The sequence below is a fragment of the Nomascus leucogenys genome, chromosome 1a, assembly GCF_006542625.1.
Source record: "Nomascus leucogenys isolate Asia chromosome 1a, Asia_NLE_v1, whole genome shotgun sequence".
Lineage (NCBI taxonomy): Eukaryota > Metazoa > Chordata > Mammalia > Primates > Hylobatidae > Nomascus > Nomascus leucogenys.
Window position 1 is genome coordinate 7,543,724 of NC_044381.1, and position 19,652 is coordinate 7,563,375.

The following is a 19,652-nucleotide window of genomic DNA, read 5'->3' on the forward strand; positions in this document are numbered from 1 at the left end:
CTAATTTTATTTTTTCAATTTATTTTATTTATTTATCTTTTTCGAGTTTCAGAAAGGTTTCTGTTGTTATTTCTTTGAATAAGCTTTCTACTTCTTGCTCTTGCTCAGTTCCCTCTTGAACAGAAGTAATTCTTAGATTTGGTCTTTGGCAGTAATTTTCTGTATCTTCTTGGCAATCTTTTTTTTAATTTATTTTTTTTTCTCCTGTGTCTATGTATGTGCCTGTCTTCAAGCGTACTGTTTCTTTCCTCTGCTTGATCAATTCTGCTATTGAGAGCCTCTGATGAATTTTTTAGTTTAGCAAATGTATTTCTTAGTCCCAAGATTTCTGTTTGATTTTTGTAGAAATTATTTCAATCTCTTTGTTAAATTTCTTTCTTTCTTTCTTTCTTTTTTTTGTGAGACGGAGTCTTGCTCTATTGCCCAAGCTGGAGTGCAGTGACATGATCTCGGCTCACTGCAAGCTCCACCTCCGGGGTTCACGCCATTCTCCTGCCTCAGCCTCCCTAGTAGCTGGGACTGCACGTGTCCGCCACCACGCCTGGCTAATTTTTTGCATTTTTAGTAGAGACAGGGTTTCACCGTGTTAGCCAGGATGGTTTCGATCTCCTGACCTCATGATCTGCCCGCCTTGGACTCCCAAAGTTCTGGGATTACAGGCGTGAGCCAAAGTGCCCTGTCTTTGTTAAATTTCTTTGATAAATTCTTGAATTGCTTTTGTGTGTTATCTTGGAGATCACTGGTTTCCTTGAAAAGTGCTATCTTGAATTCCTGATCAGGGAGCTTACATATAGCTGTCTTATTAGGGCCAGTCAGTCACAGGTTTCTTGCTTTGTCCATTTGAGAAGGTCATGGTTCCCTGTTTGCTATTGTTTCTTGTGGTTGTATATCTATGACTTTGTGTTATTGTAGGCTTAGTTATTTGTCTCAGTCTTCTCTCTTTTCTTTTCTTTTTTTTGAGACAAGAGTCTTGGTCTATCACCTGGGCTGGAGTTCAGTGGCGTGATCTCTGCTCACTGTAACCTCTGCCTCCCATTTTCAAGCAGTTCTGCTGCCTCAACTCAGCCCTCTGTAGCTGGGATTACAGGCATGTGCCACCATGCCTAGCTGATTTTTTTTTTTTTAATTTATTTTATTTATTTATTTTTTTTGTGAGACGGAGTCTTGCTCTGTCGCCCGGGCTGGAGTGCGGTGGCGCAATCTCTGCTCACTGCAAGCTCTGCCTCCCGCGTTCACGCCATTCTCCTGCCTCAGTCTCCCAAGTAGCTGGGACTACAGGCGCCCGCCACCACCATGCTTGGCTAATTTTTGTATTTTTAGTGGAGACAGAGTTTCACCGTGTTAGCCAGGATGGTCTCGATCTCCTGACCTCGTGATCCGCCCGCCTCGGCCTCCCAAAGTGCTGGGATTCACCGCGCCCGGCCACCCAGCTAATTTTTGTATTTTTAGTTAGAGACAGGGTTTCACCATGTTGGCCAGGCTGGTCTCGGACTCCTGACCTCAGGTGATCCGCCTGCCTTGGCCTCCCAACGTGCTGGGACTATAGGCATGAGCCACTGCACCCATCCTTTTTTTTTTTGGTTACTATTAGATATGTCTACTTAGAGATTCTTATAATTTACCTTGGATATATTTATCAAGGATATTCTTGACCCTTCTTTCTTTCTTTTCTTTTCTTTTTCTGCTAGGTTACTGCTTCCTTTTTGGTACCAGGTGGTGCCTTAAGCCCAGGTTTTCCTTAGCTCTAGTAAAGGATCAGAGTGCTGCCTGTCCTGAATGGGGTATTTCCCAACGGGTGTGAGAGGGCTAGCTAGGGGTTCATTCCCAGGAGACCTGTGGAACAAACCTCCTACAGTGTAGTACTGCTGAGCTGCCACTCTGATTTGGCATCTCCGTTGGCTGAGTTGCAGAGTTGCCAGGGCTGGGAATGGTATTCCTGCCATCGCTCTTTGTGTCTGGCTGTCTTGAGGGATATTTCTTTCTTCAGGTACTCCCAATGCTTCCTACAGATTGAAGAAGGGACAGGGGTCCTCCTAGGAAACCCACAATGGTGGGGAAGCTGGTTGTCCACCTTGATCTCTATTCTAGTATAGAAACCGTGAGTGGGGGGTATATTTTCTGCACACTTGACTTCAGGCAGATCAAAGGAAGGGGTGCTGAGGATATAGAAGTCTCTTATTCTCCTACCATTTGCTTGGACTTTTTTTACTTCTCTGGGAACTGACTCCTCCTCATATTTGAGTTCTAGGAAATTGCTGGTGATGATGACCTGATGCTGTATATATATATACGCATATATGTATGTATATAACTTATATATGCACATATACATATATAAGTTATATACATATATGTGTATATATACGTATATATATATAAATATGTGTGTGTGTATATATATATATATATATTTTTTTTTTTTTCTTTTTAAAAACAGAGTCTTGCTCTGTCACCAGGCTGGAGTGCAGTGGTGCAATATCAGCTCACTGCAACCTCCGCCTGCTGGGTTCAAGCAGTTCCCCTGCCTCAGCCTCCCAAGTAGCTGGGATTACAGGCACACACCTACACACCCAGCTAATTTTTTGTATTTTAGTAGAGACGGGGTTTCACCATTTTGGCTAAGATGGTCTTGATCTCCTGACGTCGTGATCCGCCCGCCTCGGCCTCTGAAAGTGCTGGGATTACAGGCGTGAGCCACCGCTCCCGGCCAGTGCTGTATATTTTTGTTTTTGGTTTTCTGTGAGGGTTGTGGGAGGAGTGAATCCAGCTTGCTTCTGTAGTACCATTTTGGTATCAGAAACCACAATTGATACTTGAATAAATGATCACTTGGAAAGAGTAATGTTCTCTGAAGATTCCTATATAAGGTAAGATTATTTTTTGTTGGGAAAAGTTTGCTTCAGAAAATTTTTGATATGGCAGACAGCTTTATATGGGCATGTTTTTCATTTGTTGTTAACTTTTTGTGTTCTTATATTTTAGAATCTTCTCGAAATGGCATTTTCCCCTGTTTTATTAATGCTTGATGCTGTTATAAAACATTGCATCTGTGTTTGGTGATTTATGGTTTTATGTTTTTCTAATTTGTTCATTAAATACTTACTGAGCACACACCTGTGTCAGGTACTGAGCTAGGTGTTAATAATACCGTGAACATGTGAACTCGACAGAATGGCCTCTACTTACGAAACTTACTTACAGTTGACACACAAAGCTTTTAGCCCCTCCTGTGCACCTCCCCACTGTCTTTTATTGCAGTAGCAGAACCCTTGTGGGCAAAATTTCAGTGGAATTAAAATCTTACATGGAATCCAAATCTTACACAGAACACTTATGTATCAACCACAAAGAATATTTTCTGTGATAGGTCCCTACTTTGGAAAAACTTTAACACAGAGATTTTCAAAACTTTCTATACGTGAAAGTTTCTGCAGAATCTCAATATTTAAAGCAGAAAACATAAGGCAGAGCTGATCTGGATGGAATGTGTGGTGAGAAGCTTTCTCGCACCAAACCCTCCCTGGAGGCACCTTGTAGAGCTGAGGCCCTATAAAGACACCAGATAAAAAACCCCCGAGAAAAAGAACTCAGCTCGACCTTTGCCTCTCCCTTATGCCACCGGTGGCCCATTTCCTGACAGAACGTTTAGGTGAACTAGAGACACTCTAGCAGCCATATGTGTAGGCAGTCCTACGTGAGGAAACTTTAGGAAAATACCCTCACATGAAGAGAGTTTCCGTAGATAACATAGCATTCATCCCAGGAAACCCTGGGAACTTTGGGGTGTGCCATAAAAAGCAGTTTGAAAATCGGTTAACTGGATCACCTAGTTGAGCCACCCCTCAGTATCCATGAGCTATTGGTTCCAGGTTCCATTCACAATACCAAAACCTGTGGCTGCTCACGTCCCTGATATGAAGTGCGTGGTAATTACCCATGCACATCCTCCCCTATACTTTACATCATCTCTAGATTACTTGTAATCCCTAATACAATGTAAATGCTATATAAATAGTTGTTATCCCAAATTGTTTAGGGAATACTGACCAGAGAAACAGTTTGTACATGTTCGTACAGACACGACAGTTTCCCCTCCACATATTTTTCATCTGTGATTGGTTGACTCCATGGATGTGGAACTCTCGGTATGGAGGGCTGACTGTACTAGAAAAGTCACTTTATTACTGCATGTATTATATGTTGAGTATTTTGGAGAGGTCAGGAAAGCTTTTTAAAAGTTGTTCAGAGTTGATATCAACTAATTTAGAATAACTTTTTTCTCATGAAAAAAAGTGTGTAAAACACTAAATTATTTGCTACTTAGAAAATATTCAGTAGACTAGGTAATAGAAAATATATTATTTCTTGAAAGTCAAGTTTTGTGCCGTTTTCTTACTAGATTTTATAACAATGATGTTAGGTAGTGGTAACTTACTAATTTTTCTCATTGCTCGGGGAATTAATTTACATGTGTATGGATATTGAATTGTATTTGAAATCCTAGATTAAAAAGAACTGCCCACCTTTCCAAAGCTTAGTTATTCCCTTCTTGTAAGGATTTTTTTCTCATTGTGGCTTCCACAGTTATGACTGCCTGCACATATGGTTGCTAGGGTTTCTGGTTTTCATCTGAATGTTATGTCGGGAAATGGGCCACGAATGGTGTTAAGGGTGCGGCTAAGCTCTAGCTGAGTTCCTTTTCTCAGAGGCTTTTAATCTCAGATTCTGTAGGGCCTCATTTCAGACACCTCATTCTCCAGGCCGTACTCTTAGATGCCTAGCTTACAAGGCAAGAGGACTGGCATTTAAGTGACACCTGTTTACAAACATGTTTATTCTTACTGTTTTAGCTTAGATTACTTGGGGAGTTCACTCTGAGATTTGTGTGTCGGGGCTTTCTTGTATAGTGCTCCAGGAATAATACTGCTCACAGTGGGGGAGGCAGGACTGGGCAGAAGGGGAAGGTAAACTCCAGCAGAGTCTGGCAGATCCTAAGGGCAGTGCTGGAGCTGACATTGCCCTTCAGAATTGCCCCAAATTCAGGCAAGATGGCCAAGCCTTTATACTCAAGCCTGGACCATCCCTTGCATGTGGGCCGCCATTCCCTCCCTCTTCAAGGGGTATGTTCTTGGGGGAGGGAACCTGAACTCATGAAGGCAGCAAGGGCCTTGCCAGGAGTGGGACTTGGCAGCCTGCCTGCAGCATCCCCTATAGCCTTGCTTTCTGTTTCTCACGTTCATCTGTTTTTAAGAAATGAAAATTAAGTATGAAATGTTCTACTTTACACAGTTAACTAACAAGACTTCATAATTTAAAACTTAATGCTTAATCTTTAATAAATGCACAAGTATTAAAACTTGTTAGCACCATAAGTAATGTGAAAATGTAACATAGTCACATCTATAAAATCCATAGTGGTTCAATCTTTTTGACAATTGGTTACGAGTATGGTTTGATTAAAAAGTGTATTGTAAATTAACTACTTCAGGAATTTTGAGTTTTGTGAAATATACTTTACTTTTTGATTCATAAAGTGTTTTTGTAACAAGAACTCCCTTGCATCCCCTCTGAAAAAAACAACCACTTCAGGTAGTGGTTTGCTGGTCTTGTTCTTCGTATCTCAGTTTGTTTAAAATGCCATTGTCTTTTGCTTGTTCATTGTAAGAGGGGGGTTTTTCCCTTGGAGGACAGATGGGCTCCGTCACTTCTTTTTGACATCTTCATAGTGATTGTTTGGGAAACAGTGTTGGAAAATGGGTTGGAGAGTAGATCTTGTACTTTGGAGTTAAGATAGGTCTGGGGTTAGGTGCCAGCTCTGTCATCACTTTGCTTGAGTGAAGAGATGCCTGTAAGAAATCTTTGGCTTCCTCATTAGTTACATGGAGGTAGTAGTAGAACTTGTATTACAGCATCTTTGCATAAGTTCTGGTGTGTTATCAGTGCTCAATAAATGATGGCTGTGATGAGCTGTAATCATATTATTGGTCAGTTCTTCTTTTTCACTGTGTTTTTGAACACTTTAGTGAAGGTAGAGGGCAAGTCAGGCATACAAGCTTATGCGAGGAATGGGGCCAGGGGGATCATTTTGGGGTTGTTATCTGTTAAAAAATTGTCCTTGAGGGACTGGGCTTTCTTCTTCACAGGGGATGACTGTGAGCAAAACAGCAACAAGAAGGAGAAACATGAATAAGGGAGGAAATGACTACTTCACACAGCCTTAGTTAGACGCAGGGAGCATAGGGCAGGCCTGTTTTAGGACTGACCTGCCTGAGCATGACATGGGTCTGGAAGGAATTCTCCCCTCTGTGGTCCTGGATGTCACAAGGTGAGTGGAAGCTGGGTCATCTGTAGGTGCTGCAGCCCTTGTTGGTGACAGCGACAGAGGGACCTATGGCAGCTGCCTGTGACAGCCCTGTGACAGACATGTGGGCAGTGGGACAACAGAAACCATTTGTTCCTAAACACACAGCCCCAGGGCTCCCAAAAAACAATAGGGAGTTTTGAGGGAGTGATCTGAGAAGTAGGAGTTAGTCTTTGAGAAGTACTGGTAAACAAGTAAGTGGACTGAGCGTATCTTGAAAGAAGCACAAAGAGGACAGTTCCTAGAGAAAACTTGAACTAGAGAAAGTAGATTTTCAAAAGTATAGATTTACTTACTATTATTGTGAAATGTTGGCCTAATCTCATTCAGTTCAAGGTAGTGTTTGTTTCACAACTGCAGGGCTATATCAGTTTATGTTTAATTTTTGAGTAAATCACCTGAAGATATGTTTAAAGGAATTTTGTTTTCCTTGGCCTTCAAAATAAATCTTAAAAAAAATTTATAAAAGACTTCAGTTTTAAATGCAACATAATCCTGTAAATATCTAATTAGTGTGTTCATAGTTCATTAGTGATTCAGTTTTTTAGTGTTAGCAGTACTTTAGCAGTATGCAGAGTAGCTCAAGAAAAACCCTACTGTCCCAAAGCTTAAATGAATAATTATTAATTTTAACAAACCAGTATGTACTTGAGTGTATACAATGGTAAGCATTTTATTTGATGGTTTTCAAAGTATGCAAAAAAGATGCAAAGTACATTCTTATCCTCGAAGAATTTGGAATTAGCTACATAATTGAGCAATTGTGGCCCATAATTTAGGGCCTGGCTGTGGAGCAGGCACTCTACAAGGTAGATGAAAATGGATAGTTTATGTTAAAATGTCTGGGTGGTGGTAGGCTTTTTCTGCCTCATAGAACTCAAGACCTATCAAGACAAAAATGATGTATGCACATTGAGCAGCATCTTGCTTTGGGAAGTAGTATATAATACTACATAATATATAATTGAAGGGCTCTGGGAGGAAGAAAAGGGATGAGATGGCTGAGATTTATAATGGTCAAAGAAGGCTTCAAGGTGGTGGAATCTGGGTGGGGTTTGAGAGGTTGTGAATTGAAACATGGAGAGGGGTATTTTGAGGGGAGGAGTGAGGTAGACACCTATGTGAGTGATAGAATAATTCTTAGTCCAGCCTGTAGGGAGTGGAATGTTCATATTTAAGAAGGTTGGAGTTAAATTGTGGGGGTCTTGAAAGCCAGGCAGTGAGGCATGAAGGTTTTTAAACTGTAATAGTGACAATAGTCTAGCTGAAGGCTGATAAAGGTTGAAATTGGGGTGATACTGCTGGGAGATAGACACAAGGTTTTGAGGTCGTAGAGTGGATAGGACTTGTTATTGGCAGAGAAGATGAGAAATAAAAGAGGTATTGATTTGGGGTGGAGAGTTCTGTAGATGTGTATTAGGTCCACTTGGTCCAGAGCTGCGTTTAAGTCCTGAATATCGTTGTTAATTTTCTGTCTCGTTTATCTATCTAATATTAACAGTGGGGTGTTAAAGTCTCCCACTATTATTATGTGGAAGTCTAAGTCTCTTTGTAGGTCTCTAAGAGCTTGCTTTATGAATCTGTGTGCTCCTGTATTGGCTGCATATATATTTAGGAGTTCGCTCTTCTTGTTGCATTGATCCCTTTACCATTATGTAATGCCTTCTTTGTCTTTTTTAGTCTTTGTTGGTTTAAAGTCTGTTTTACCAGAGACTAGGATTGCAATCCCTGGCTTTTCTTTTGCTTTCCATTTGCTTGGTAAATATTCCTCCATCCCTTTATTTTGAGCCTGTGTGGGTCTTTGCACGTGAGATGAGTCTCCTGAATACAGCACAGGCAAAGTAGATTTAGTATAATTCTTAAGGGTCCTATGATTTTTAGAATGGTAAATGAACATTGGATGTAATTTAAAGTCACCAGCCACATTCGCCTTTAACAATAGAGTTCTGCCTGTCCTTTGAAGTTTTTTTTTTTTTTTTTTTTCTTTGAGACAGAGTTTCACTCTTGTGGCCCAGGCTGGAATGCAATGGTGCAATCTCGTCTCATTGCAACCTCCGCCTCCTGGGTTCAAGCAATTTCCTGCCTCAGCCTCCTGAGTAGTTGGGATTACAGGCGCGCACCACTCCACCTCTTGGGTTCAAGTGATTCTCCTGCCCAGACTCCCGATTAGCTGAGATTACAGGCATGCACCACCATGCCTGGCTAATTTTTGTATTTTTAGTAGACACAGGGTTTCACCATGTTGACCAGGCTGGTCATGAACTCCTGACCTCAGGTGATCCACCCACCTCAGCCTGGGATTACAGGCGTGCTGGGATTACAGGCGTGAGCTACTGTGCCCGTCCCTTTGAAGCTTTGAAGCCAGGCATTGACTCCTCTATCTGGGAAAGTCCTAGATGGCATCTTCTTCTAGTAGGTATAAGGAGGTTTCCTCCACATTGAAAATCTGTTGTTTAATATAGCCACCTTCATTAATGATCTTAGCTAGATTTGCATAATTTGCTGCAACTTCTATTAATACATCAGCAGCACTTGCTGTTTCATCTTGTACTTCTTTCTTATGGATACAATGGCTTTCCTTAAACGTCATGTTGCTAGAGTCCAGCTTTTATTCTGCAGCTTCTTCACCTCTGTCAGTCTTCATAGAATTGAAGAGAATTGAAGCCTTGCTCTGGATTAGGATTTGGTTTAAGGAAATGTTGTTGCTGGTTTGATCTTCTGTCCAGACCATACAAACATTCTCCATATCAGCAATGTTTTTTGTTTTCTTATCATTCTTGTGTTCGTTGTTGTAGCACTTTTAATTTCCTTCAGTAACTTTTTCTTTGCATTCTTAATTTTCAGCTTATCTTAGCTTTCAAAATGCCCTCCTTACTAAGCTAAATCATTTCTAGCTTTTGATTTAAAATGAGAGGCATGCAGCTCTTCTTTTTCTTGAACACTTAGAGGCTATTGGAAGGTTATTATTGGCTTAACTGCAGTATTATTGTGTCTCAGGGAATAGGGCAGCCTGAGGGGAGAGAGAGAGAGAGAGAGAGAGACAGGATCAGCTAGCCGACGGAGCAGTCAGAACACACACATTTATTATGTTCACCCACTTATGTGGGCATGGTTTGTGGTGCCCCCAAACAATCGCAGTAGCAACATCAAAGGTCACTGATGACAGATCACCATAACAGATATAATAATGAAAAAGATTGAAATGTGAGAATTACCAAAATGTGACACACAGATTCAAAGCGAGCACGTGCTGTTGGAAAAATGCCACAGATAGGCTTGCTTAGCACTGCATTGCCATAGACCTTCAGTTTGTCAAAATGCAGCATCTTTAAAGCACAACAAAGTGCAATAAAATGAGGTATGTCCATAGTAGTATATTAGACAAAAATTAATAAACACTTGGATGTTATCAGAGCAGCAGGATTTAAAACTTCTTAAAAGCCCCAGGTTTTTTTAAAGGGCTTTTTTCCTCCTGTCATTTGCTCTCATTCAGGGCATTCTGTTTCAGCTGTTGTCTGACAGTGACTTATACTGATTTTCAAAACTTGTTTAGATAAAGACTATTAGCATATTTTAATAAAGTACAAACATGTTGCTGTTTAACTTTATTACTCATTTTTCATTTTATAAAGGAATTGGATGACTTTTTTTGTGACAGCTGCTACAGTTCATGAAGCTAAATTTTTAGGGCAGTTCTCCTGGGAAAGTGGTTTATGTGGAATTTCAGAGCCCCAAGCCTGCCCAGTCTACCTTGAGCACATGTTATCTTTCACAGCCTGTGGACTTCGTAGGCAACATAGCTCTGGGTAAGACCCAGGAGGAATGAAGAGAAGACAAGGATGAATTACGGGGAGACCACGCTATAATGAAAATGTGAACTGGCACAGTGGCTCGTGGTGGCCTGTAATCCCAGCACTTTGGGAGGCAGAGGTGGGACGATCACTTGAGCCCAGGAGTTTGAGACCAGCTTGGGCAACATAGTGAAACCCTCATCTCTACGTTAAAAAAAAAAAAAAAAAAAGTTGGTGAGGAGCCCTGGGAGACATTTAGGTCTTGGGAGTTTGACTGAAGTAGACGGTTGATTGAGGATGGCAGCAGTTGGTCCTGAGCATGCCAGGCTGACCCTACAGTCAGGAAATGAGGTTTGCTGACATAGCCTTCCTTCCCATTTTCTGCTTTCATGATTTTTTCATCTTCCCGTTTCCTTCCTCTTCTCCAGGACTTCCATCTTGGAGGAGCAGAAATATGGTTTATCATTTGAGAGTGACATAAGTCAGCAAATACAGAATATCTGTTCTTCTGGTGCTGTATTCCGGGAGAAAGCCATAGACCCTTCCTCTTAGGGAGCTGAGATAGGATAGTAGGGAGGCAGGAAGGTAGAAATACACATGTATTCTGAGTGCCAGGGTGGATGCCTGCATGTGAGATTGTTGATACAGCAAGAGAGGGAGTGGGAGTTCTCCTGGGGGGGGGTCGTCTTGAGCTGAGCTTGGAAAGAGGAGTGGGTGTTTTACTGTATCTTATTTCTGTTTAGGACAGGAAGACTAATTTTGTCCTGGTGCCTGGTAGGTAGAACTATGAAGTAATCTTAGAAATGTAAATGAGTAATGATACTTATTTCAGATGTAAGATAAGTGTCCCAGAGTTGAGGCATTAGAGTTCATCTCTAGTGGCGATAACTTTGGGTGTTTTGAGAAGTCAGAGGTCTTCCCTTCTCTTTTATCCTCTTGTTATTCACACTAACTGCCATATGATAGTGGATGTGCCTGAGCACTTGATGTTGCTGAGATCCATGTGCCACAATCTAGGCTTCATTCTGATAGGTCTTAGCAATGTCTATATGTATTTCTACCCCCGCTACTTACATGGAAAATGCCTTGAGTTCTTCCTGCAATGCTTTATATGTGGCAGGTGCTCAGCACCTATCTCCTCAATTGAATTAGATTGTTTTAAAGTGATTCTTACCAGCAGCACATCTATTATAAAGGAAAATTTTTGGGACAGTAACCGAAATGACTCAACCACCTGGTGATTTGAGTATCCTGCGTTTGCTTGGGCCTGTGATGGTGCAGTAGAGAAAGAGAACATAGGGCCTGATCGTCAGGCTGCTGGAGGGTTGAGTTTTGGATATTCCGATGGGTTGCAAAAAGGTACTGTGCTTTCCTGGGTTCTTTCAAATTGTAGTCAGCCTTTTATGTGCCTGTCTGACCCTTGATGTTAGGATTGTTTGAACTGATACTTTTTGAACATTTTCTCAAGTTTACTGGGTGTGGGGGCAGCAAGTCAGGCACACCTCATTGCCTTGTAGCCATCATTTACACTTGATCTTAGCCAAAAGGCCGAGAAGTGATTTAGCCATCTTTTAACAATGAGCTCGTAAATATGACTCAGTTGATCCGTTCCGTGTTGTTCTATGAGGTAGACGAGGTCTGACAGTGGTGAAGTGGCTTGTGCAATGTCTCTTAGATGGTGCTTTCCCGTTCTTGTTTAATGTGCGTTCCCCTCTACCGAGGAAGTTGGTTGCTGGAAAACACGTGAAAACATATGCGCCTTGCTGTTTTGTTGTCTTTTCTTTCTTTCTCTCTCTTCTCATGGCATGGTTTGAAACAGATTAGAGTTGTGTTTGGCTTCAAATTGGTGCAGTTGCCCATCAAAGTAGTGCCGTGGTGTAGGGTTAGCAGGGGTGCTGTTGCAGAGAAGACAGTGAGTCTAGTGTTCAAATGCAATGTGACTGAGTGCCCCTGAAGCCAGGTGCCCACCTTCTTACAGGCAAGGGCTGTCTGTCAGCCTACACACATTGACTGCAGGTTTGAAAGTGCTATATGAAGCTTTTGTTTAGCATTCCGACTTGGGCCATTGTGGTATTACTGGAAAAAAAAATCTGAAGGAAAAACATAAAAAAGCTTGGCATACACAAATCTATCATCCGACATCAGGGAGGTTGTGGGGAGTCAGGACCAAGCAAAGGTTCTTAGATATGGTAATTAGAAATCACCCCATTCTTTCGTTCATTCATTATAATGTACTGCCCTGTCAGAATCACCTAGGGAGCTTTTTTCAGAGTATGCTGCGTACTGCATCCATGAAGGATGGATGTTTCCGCTGTCCTTCATTCTCCCAGGTGCCAGTTATTGCTGGTAATTAGAGGTGTTAGTGATTCTGCCTCTGTAATGGTATGGAAACAGAAAAAAAGCATAGAAAGTGCTAAACAAGATTTTTTTTGAGATGGAGTCTTGCTCTGTCACCCAGGCTGGAGTGCAGTGGCTCCATCTCGGCTCACTGCAAGCTCCACCTCCTGGCTTCATGCCATTCTTCTGCCTCAGCCTCCCGAGTAGCTGGGACTACAGGCGCCCGCCACCACACCCAGATAATTTTTTGTATTTTTAGTAGAGATGGGGTTTCACCTTGTTAGCCAGGGTGGTCTCGGTCTCCTGATCTCATGATCTGCCCACCTTGGCCTCCCAAAGTGCTGGGATTACAGGCATGAGCCACCGCGCCTGGCCTAACAAGATTATTTTTAAGGGCCCTTCCAGCCCTGCGACTTGTATATAGAGAACAGAATTGTTCTTTGATCCCCTTGGGCTTTATTGACAGAGTGAGATAATTGATTAAAAGAATAGTAGTATCTTTTGAGCAAGATTTTGGGGTTGTCAAGATGGTACATGGAGGCATATTGCTTCTTGACTGCTGACTGGGGTAGTGCTCTGATTTTATTGTTCATGGCAAGAACAATGATTTGGCTCTTGGTTGAATTTCTAAAACATTAAAATTAGTCTTTCCTAGTTCCTTTATTATGTGGAAACATTAAAAACAGAAAAATCTGATGATGACATTCCAGTTTTATTAGCATTATTTCTTATCTTCGGACTGTCCTTTGTCAGACCCTCAGGCAGGGTTTTGGGCTCATTCAGGGAACTTTCAAAGTTATTTGTATACGAAACATTACATAGCTATGTCATTATTTAAATACTGTGTAACAAAGCATAGCATTGATAACAGAAGAGAGAAGCATGTAAAATATTTCACAGGGATAAGCATGGAGATGAGTAGGTTCACTTTGAGCAAGATAATGACTAAGGCAGGGAAGGAGAGTGACCTCTGCTTGAAGGCATTTTTGCCCATTTGTGCTTCACTGGATATTACCACAGTATGGCTTTCAGTTTGAGGATTTAGTTCTACGTGGGAAATATAACATGTCTTCCATGTACGGGGCTGTGATTGGAAGGAAGTTTTCATCCTTTCGATTATTTCTGAAGCTATTAAACTATAGCAATAATTGGTTAACTGTAAGAATTTTATTAATAATTCATTATGATTTTAAAATGAACTCGATATTTATAGAATTTGAAAAGAAATTGAGACACTGTCTTCCATCTAAAAGAAGAAAAGTAGAACTAATTAAATCTTTTGGCCAAGATAGGAATAGCTGCACCTGGGAAATACTTGTAGAAAATAATAGGCCAGTAAGCCTACCTAGGAGGAGAGGAATGAGGAGATTGGATGGATATGATTCAGATTCTAGGAGTAAACTGAGGATCAGAGTAGGAGTAGAGCCATCTTGCCTTACTTTTTCCTCCTTTCTGCAGATAAGGATAGCTAAATTTTCTGTGAGTATATGGTTGAACTTTAGATTGAGGAGCCTTAACTTTACCAATTTTTCAGAAAAATGAATCTGCATATATAAATATCTCCATATCCTACCTTTTTGTTGGCAGGCATATTCATATTACATGTGTGTGTATGTGTGTGTGTGATGAGGAAGGCTGACCCTCTTGTTTGGAATGGACACACCCCCACACCCACACCCATGCCTATACCTACACCCACACCCACACCCCTTTTCTGGGTATATTTGTGATGCAAGCCAGGAGTTAAGAACTGGTAAGAAGTGGCCATAAATATACATTGGGTGATAGTCATTTAGTTATGCTAAAGTTTTATCTTCCCATTTCAGTTGGAATAATTTTATTAGCAGTGCCTTAAGCAACAGGATATATGATTGAATTTTCTTTTAGTGAATTGCATAGTTATATCGGATCCAATTAAGTTTTGCATATGTTATCAGTAGCATTAAATGAAACCAAGTGTGGTTTTAAGTAAAATTAGTTAAGTTACTTTAGTAAGAAGTAGCTTGTACTAAGTATATATTGAGCTAGTAAGTGCAGCAAATAGAGGTCTTCAAAAGTATAGTTTATATGTAAAACATGGAATGATTATTCAAATTTATTGTTAATATCCTCATTAAATTTCCTCATTAAAATGCCTTTACAATTTAGTGTTTGTATAGGATATTATGAGATTGTTGTTTTAAAATTTCTTAGCAAGTCCATAGTAAAAATAACTATAGACCTAGAAATGAGTATTTCTGTTCTTTAAGGGTGAAAATTTTTTACTATAATCATGATTTTAAAAGTCACATAATTATGAAATAAAACTTTTTTTAAGGCTGATAATCTTTTGCTTATTAAAGTCTGTTTGAAAATTACAGTGTTCTTAGTAAGATTTGGTGGAAATATAAATGTTGGTGTAATAATTTTGTGTTCTGTTCTGCTTGTCAATAAAAATATTTTAAAATTTAAAAAGAGAGCAACCCAGATTTTCTTAAAAACAGAAGCCAAAATCAACCAACCACAAAACAAAAAACATACTCCCAAAACAACCCTAGGGTGCTGGAGTGCTGTGAGAGCTGGCAGAAGGTCTCTAGGCTGTGACTAGCTGTCTTGTTGCTGAGCAGTTTACCTGCCTTCGGCCTTTGTTCCCTAATTTGTAAAATGTGGTTGGCATGATGAGTTGTGATGTTGAAATTGGTAATTTATAGGCATATTTTTCTTCTGTTCATTGTCTAAGGAATATGACTCTGTGATTGGCTTTCTAATCTCTACTCAGTTCATCTAAGTGGAGTTTGGTGTTGAATTTCTTTTATATGACATTATTTAGGAATAGATGTCCTTAGGCTACTAGCTGAAAAATTATAAACCTAAAATTTTTATTTATGTTTAAAATTTTAGGTATGCTATACCTCCGGAGCATGGAAAACGACTTGAAAGACTAGCTCAAGGTAAAACTTGCTTTTTAAATTTGTTTTCTGTGTTTTATATGTTTCTGTGTTTTGCAGGTTCTTTGTTTTTGAGGTACTTTTTACAATATAGACTGTTACTCTGTTGGTTTTATTCTATTCAAGTTACTGATTTTTACATGTGTTTTTAATTGAACAATTTTAAATTTTTTCATATTAGTTTGTGAATATTATTCTTTCCCTGTTGCATAATCGTCATGGTTATTTCAGTTGACTGTTTAGTATTTCATGAAGTGATTGCCCTTAATCTGTTTTGGTAGTTTCTAAAAAAATTATTTTTAATGTAATGCATTCAACATCATTGTGCCGATAATTTTTTTTTTAATTAAGTTGCATTCTTCCAGACAGTGTTGTTGCTGCATCTTGGGGTACGGTTTTTTCATGACTACTTTTTCTGTTGATCTACCGTTTCCCCCAAGGGTTATGTCAGTGCCAACACCCAGTTCTTCTGTCAGTGCCAACACCCAGCCCACTGGGACTGGGGGTGTGCCCTTGGGGAAGTATGAAGGTGAATGGCTCCGAGTAACAATACACATGAGATTTTGGGCCTTCTTGGACTGGCAAAATTAAACTTACTTTACTGCAGGTTGCATTTTTATTTTTCATGGCCTGCTGCTGCTTCTTTGGGGCCAGAGTAAAGAACTTTTCTGGACCTCTATTGATGATCCTGTGCCTGCTTTTGTGTGTGCAGACAATGCCAGCGCAAGCAGCCACCTTCCTCCTTCCTCTTTTTTTTTAAAGATATGCCAGGCAGCCTTGCCCTCATCTACTTACGTATGGAAAGCAGAGTCACATTCACCCCTTGCCATCCTTAGCTTCTGTTTTGCTAGCCACCCTTCCCGAAAGAAGATGTAGGCTGGTAGTGACTTATTTCCAGGGCAAAGTGGAGTTCCATTTGAGTGACAACTGAGGAGCAAGGCCTTCTGCCTTTATCCAGGATTGAGTCCTCAGCGAGCAGTGCTCTTTTAGTCCAGTGCAGATCGAAGTTTCATTGGTGTGTTAGGTTTGCCTTCTATTAGGAAAAGAATTTTGTTCCTCCCTTAAATGTGCTTTCAATTAATAATGAAATGGGGACACTGAGAAACCTCATTGCTTGACTTGACAGTTTTTAACAGAAACTGTTAATGGCACCTAAAGGTTACTTTCCCCTAAATTACAGAAGAGTATTAGAAGGAACAGTTATAGTATTACATTTTAAGAAGCATTATTATAATTTTGTCAGGCTAATAACTATAAAGCGTCTTTTAAAAAATGTAATACATTATGGTGATAATAACGATTGATGTAATTGTAATCTTGAACTTTGTTAGGGACTGTTTTCATGAATAGGTTTTGGATAACAGATTAGAGCAGAGCTTATAAGATGATTACTGTAACACTTAACTACATAGGCAGCGAACTTTGTGTTAACACCATACACTCAACTATCTTCTTCTCTGTAATAGAATTTTTCCACCATTTTCTATTAATCTTGCTACCAGAAAACTTTTAAAATGAAGCCGATGTAAACCTTACAATACTGAGTCACAGACTAAAATTTCTGATACAAACTTCTAATGCTTTGAAGCAAACTGTCTGAAAATGACATTCCAGAAAATGGTTACCGTTTGTTTAATCAGTAAGAGGTTAATGAACTTGAAGGATGAACAAGAACTTGAAATCAGTTGCCTGTTTATTCAAAACTCTTTTGCAGCAATATTTTGAGAAATAAAGCAGGGAAAAGACCCTACAAGATAGTGAAGGATTTGTATCTGATGACCAGATGCCAGCTAAATTAATTGAATTCTGCTAAATAATTAAAATGATAAAAGAATGCAGTGTGAATGATGGAGCATTATAGAATGTCTAGCTCATAGCAACACTTGATTCATAAAATGAAAAGTAGGCTCAGATATTTTCCATTATCTTGTCTGCGCATCATAATTATCACACTTGCCTTTTATGCGTGAATGCTTTCATCTTTGGTTTCTATTGAAATCTTGACTGACTGTGGCACCTACAAATATTTTATCCGAAAGGCATTTAGGCCTGCATCTAATAAAGCCAGGAGTTTGATTTCGCCCTTCAGCTGCTTTCTCATTTATACAGGTTTCCCCCATATTATGTAGACATAAATGTAATAAAAAATCTCAAGTGAATTGTTATAATTTTTATACTTGTTATATTCATCTGTAATGCCATTGCATTCTTTCTAATTTTTGGTTTGATAGAATTGGATTGCAAATATGGAGGAGAAGGGAGTTATAATGTTAAATCATGAATGACAGTTTGGAAGATTTTCAGTTTTTAAAATGTCTAAATCTCACCTATTTTAGAAAAAAGATAATATTGCTGTTATATTAAGTTAAGCAAAATATAGATTAAGGTAAATTGAGAAAGTGTACAGATTTTTGTGAAAAGTAGTATTTCATATTTCATTTGTCCTTTATTGGGAAATAAAATGCTACTATTTTAAAAAACTGAAAAGGATTTACTTTGAACATTTTGGTTACTCGGCCAAAATATGTGATTTAGGACTTTGTGCAGCCAGTTTTGAAAGTGTGAACGATTAGGAGGAAACTTATTTCAAAGAACAGTATAGTGGAAGGGGGTCAATTCTTTCAGATCCTTGTATTTACTTGAAACAAATGTTGGTTTTGTTACCTTATTAAAAAAGCAGTATTCAGCAAAAGGGAATAGAAGAAACATTGCTACCAAGGGTTAGTTTAGTTCATGCTTTTAAGCATTTGTGTGTGTGTGTGTGTCTGTGTGTGTGTGTGTGTGTACATGCACGCACACTGTGGAATTTTTTTAATGGCTAGTAATCTTGATTTTAATCCTGTGGAGTAGAAGGTCATAGCCCGATTTGCAGGGATCCATGTGCCAGGGGGTAGATAAAGGTCTGTGGGTGGGATGCAGACAGGCATTCAGTGGACTCTTTGAAATTATATTCAAAGTTGGGCATATATGTAGATTTCTGGGAACGCCATCATCAAATCCCCTGAGATCATTTGGTCCAAAAAAGATTATGAGCCACTGCTGTCAAGAGAGTAGAAGAGCAGCAATAAATAAATCATTTTAATTTTATGAACAGATTCTAAATTAACCTGCTCTCATACCTCTCTCTTGGAATTAGGGAAATGTACTTTTATTAGCTCTCAAAGTGGTAAATATTATTCCCTTAAGCATTCACTTAGCTGATAGTCTGAAATATTATATTAAAATGTCTAGTTTTGAAAGGCTTATAAATAAAATACCTCTGATTATAAATAATCAATTTTAAAGTGCCCTGTAAGCCATAAAAAATGCAGAAGACCAGTGATATATCCTCTGCTTTCATGCCTAACTCATGCCTTAGGCATGGAGATCAATGTGTGGTGCGTCAGGGTATGTTTATTTTCGTCTATCAGCTGGATTTCACTAAGAGTGGAGAAACAGTTGGTAAACTTAATTTGTTAATAATTTGATGTCAGTGATATCACTGTCTGTATTTAAATGTAATTGGATATTTTATATCCAGCCATGTTCCTAGTAGGATTTTAGACATTGGGCAATAATACATGAAATACACCCAGATAACGTAATACATTTGTGAGTGAAAGACTGTTAGTTCCCTTCTCTTAACTGAGAATGGAGAGGAATAATTCAGGAAATGAATGCCAACTAGTAGGGAGGAATTATGGGGAAATGAACATTTCTTTGATTTGAGGGTGCGGATGGGGCTGGGCAGAGGCAGAACCAGAAGAATCCTGGTTAGTTTAACTCTGACCCGTTTGATTCCAATGTTCTTGGCTCGGGGAGTCCTTGGTGACTTGTGCGTAGATTATCCATGTGACATTTCAAGGGGGTGGGAAGTGAGAGCTGAAATAAAGTGGTCTCAGGAATGCAGTAAAAAAACCCCATGCGTATAATGACACACACACCAGTTGAACTGGGCGGAAATTTTAAATCTAGGTTTTCTGCTAATTATCCTGAAATGGAAAAAACTTGCCCATTACACAATGTGTACCACGTCTAGGAGATGAAAACAAGCCACTTGTTTAGGAGAAGCGCCATTCTTCTCCATTCCAGGATCCGTATGAAGTTCTCCTGGCACTCCTCCTGGAGCGCTCTGCTGGTAGAGATGTTGATGGATTATGGGACGTTAGGGTCGAGTGAGGCCTGGGAAGGGATAATTTTCTATCCATTCCTGAGTAACCACTCCATGAACGTTAGCAAGCACCAAGAGGCCAAATG

At 39.7% G+C, this 19,652-nt stretch overlaps 1 protein-coding gene across 13 annotated transcripts in view; it reads left to right on the forward strand.

Annotated features, from left to right (window-relative positions):
* KDM4C (lysine demethylase 4C) overlaps positions 1 to 19,652 on the forward strand; it is a 497,722-nt gene that overhangs the window by 106,127 nt on the left and 371,943 nt on the right. For all 13 annotated transcript variants that reach the window (XR_004029804.1, XR_004029805.1, XM_030812128.1 and 10 more), the window contains exon 6: positions 15,370 to 15,419. Coding sequence is in view for 9 of the 13 variants with exons in the window: in XM_030811740.1 (XP_030667600.1) it covers positions 15,370 to 15,419 (50 nt within the window). In the remaining 4 variants the exon portion in view is untranslated. The remainder of the gene's footprint in view (positions 1 to 15,369; positions 15,420 to 19,652) is intronic.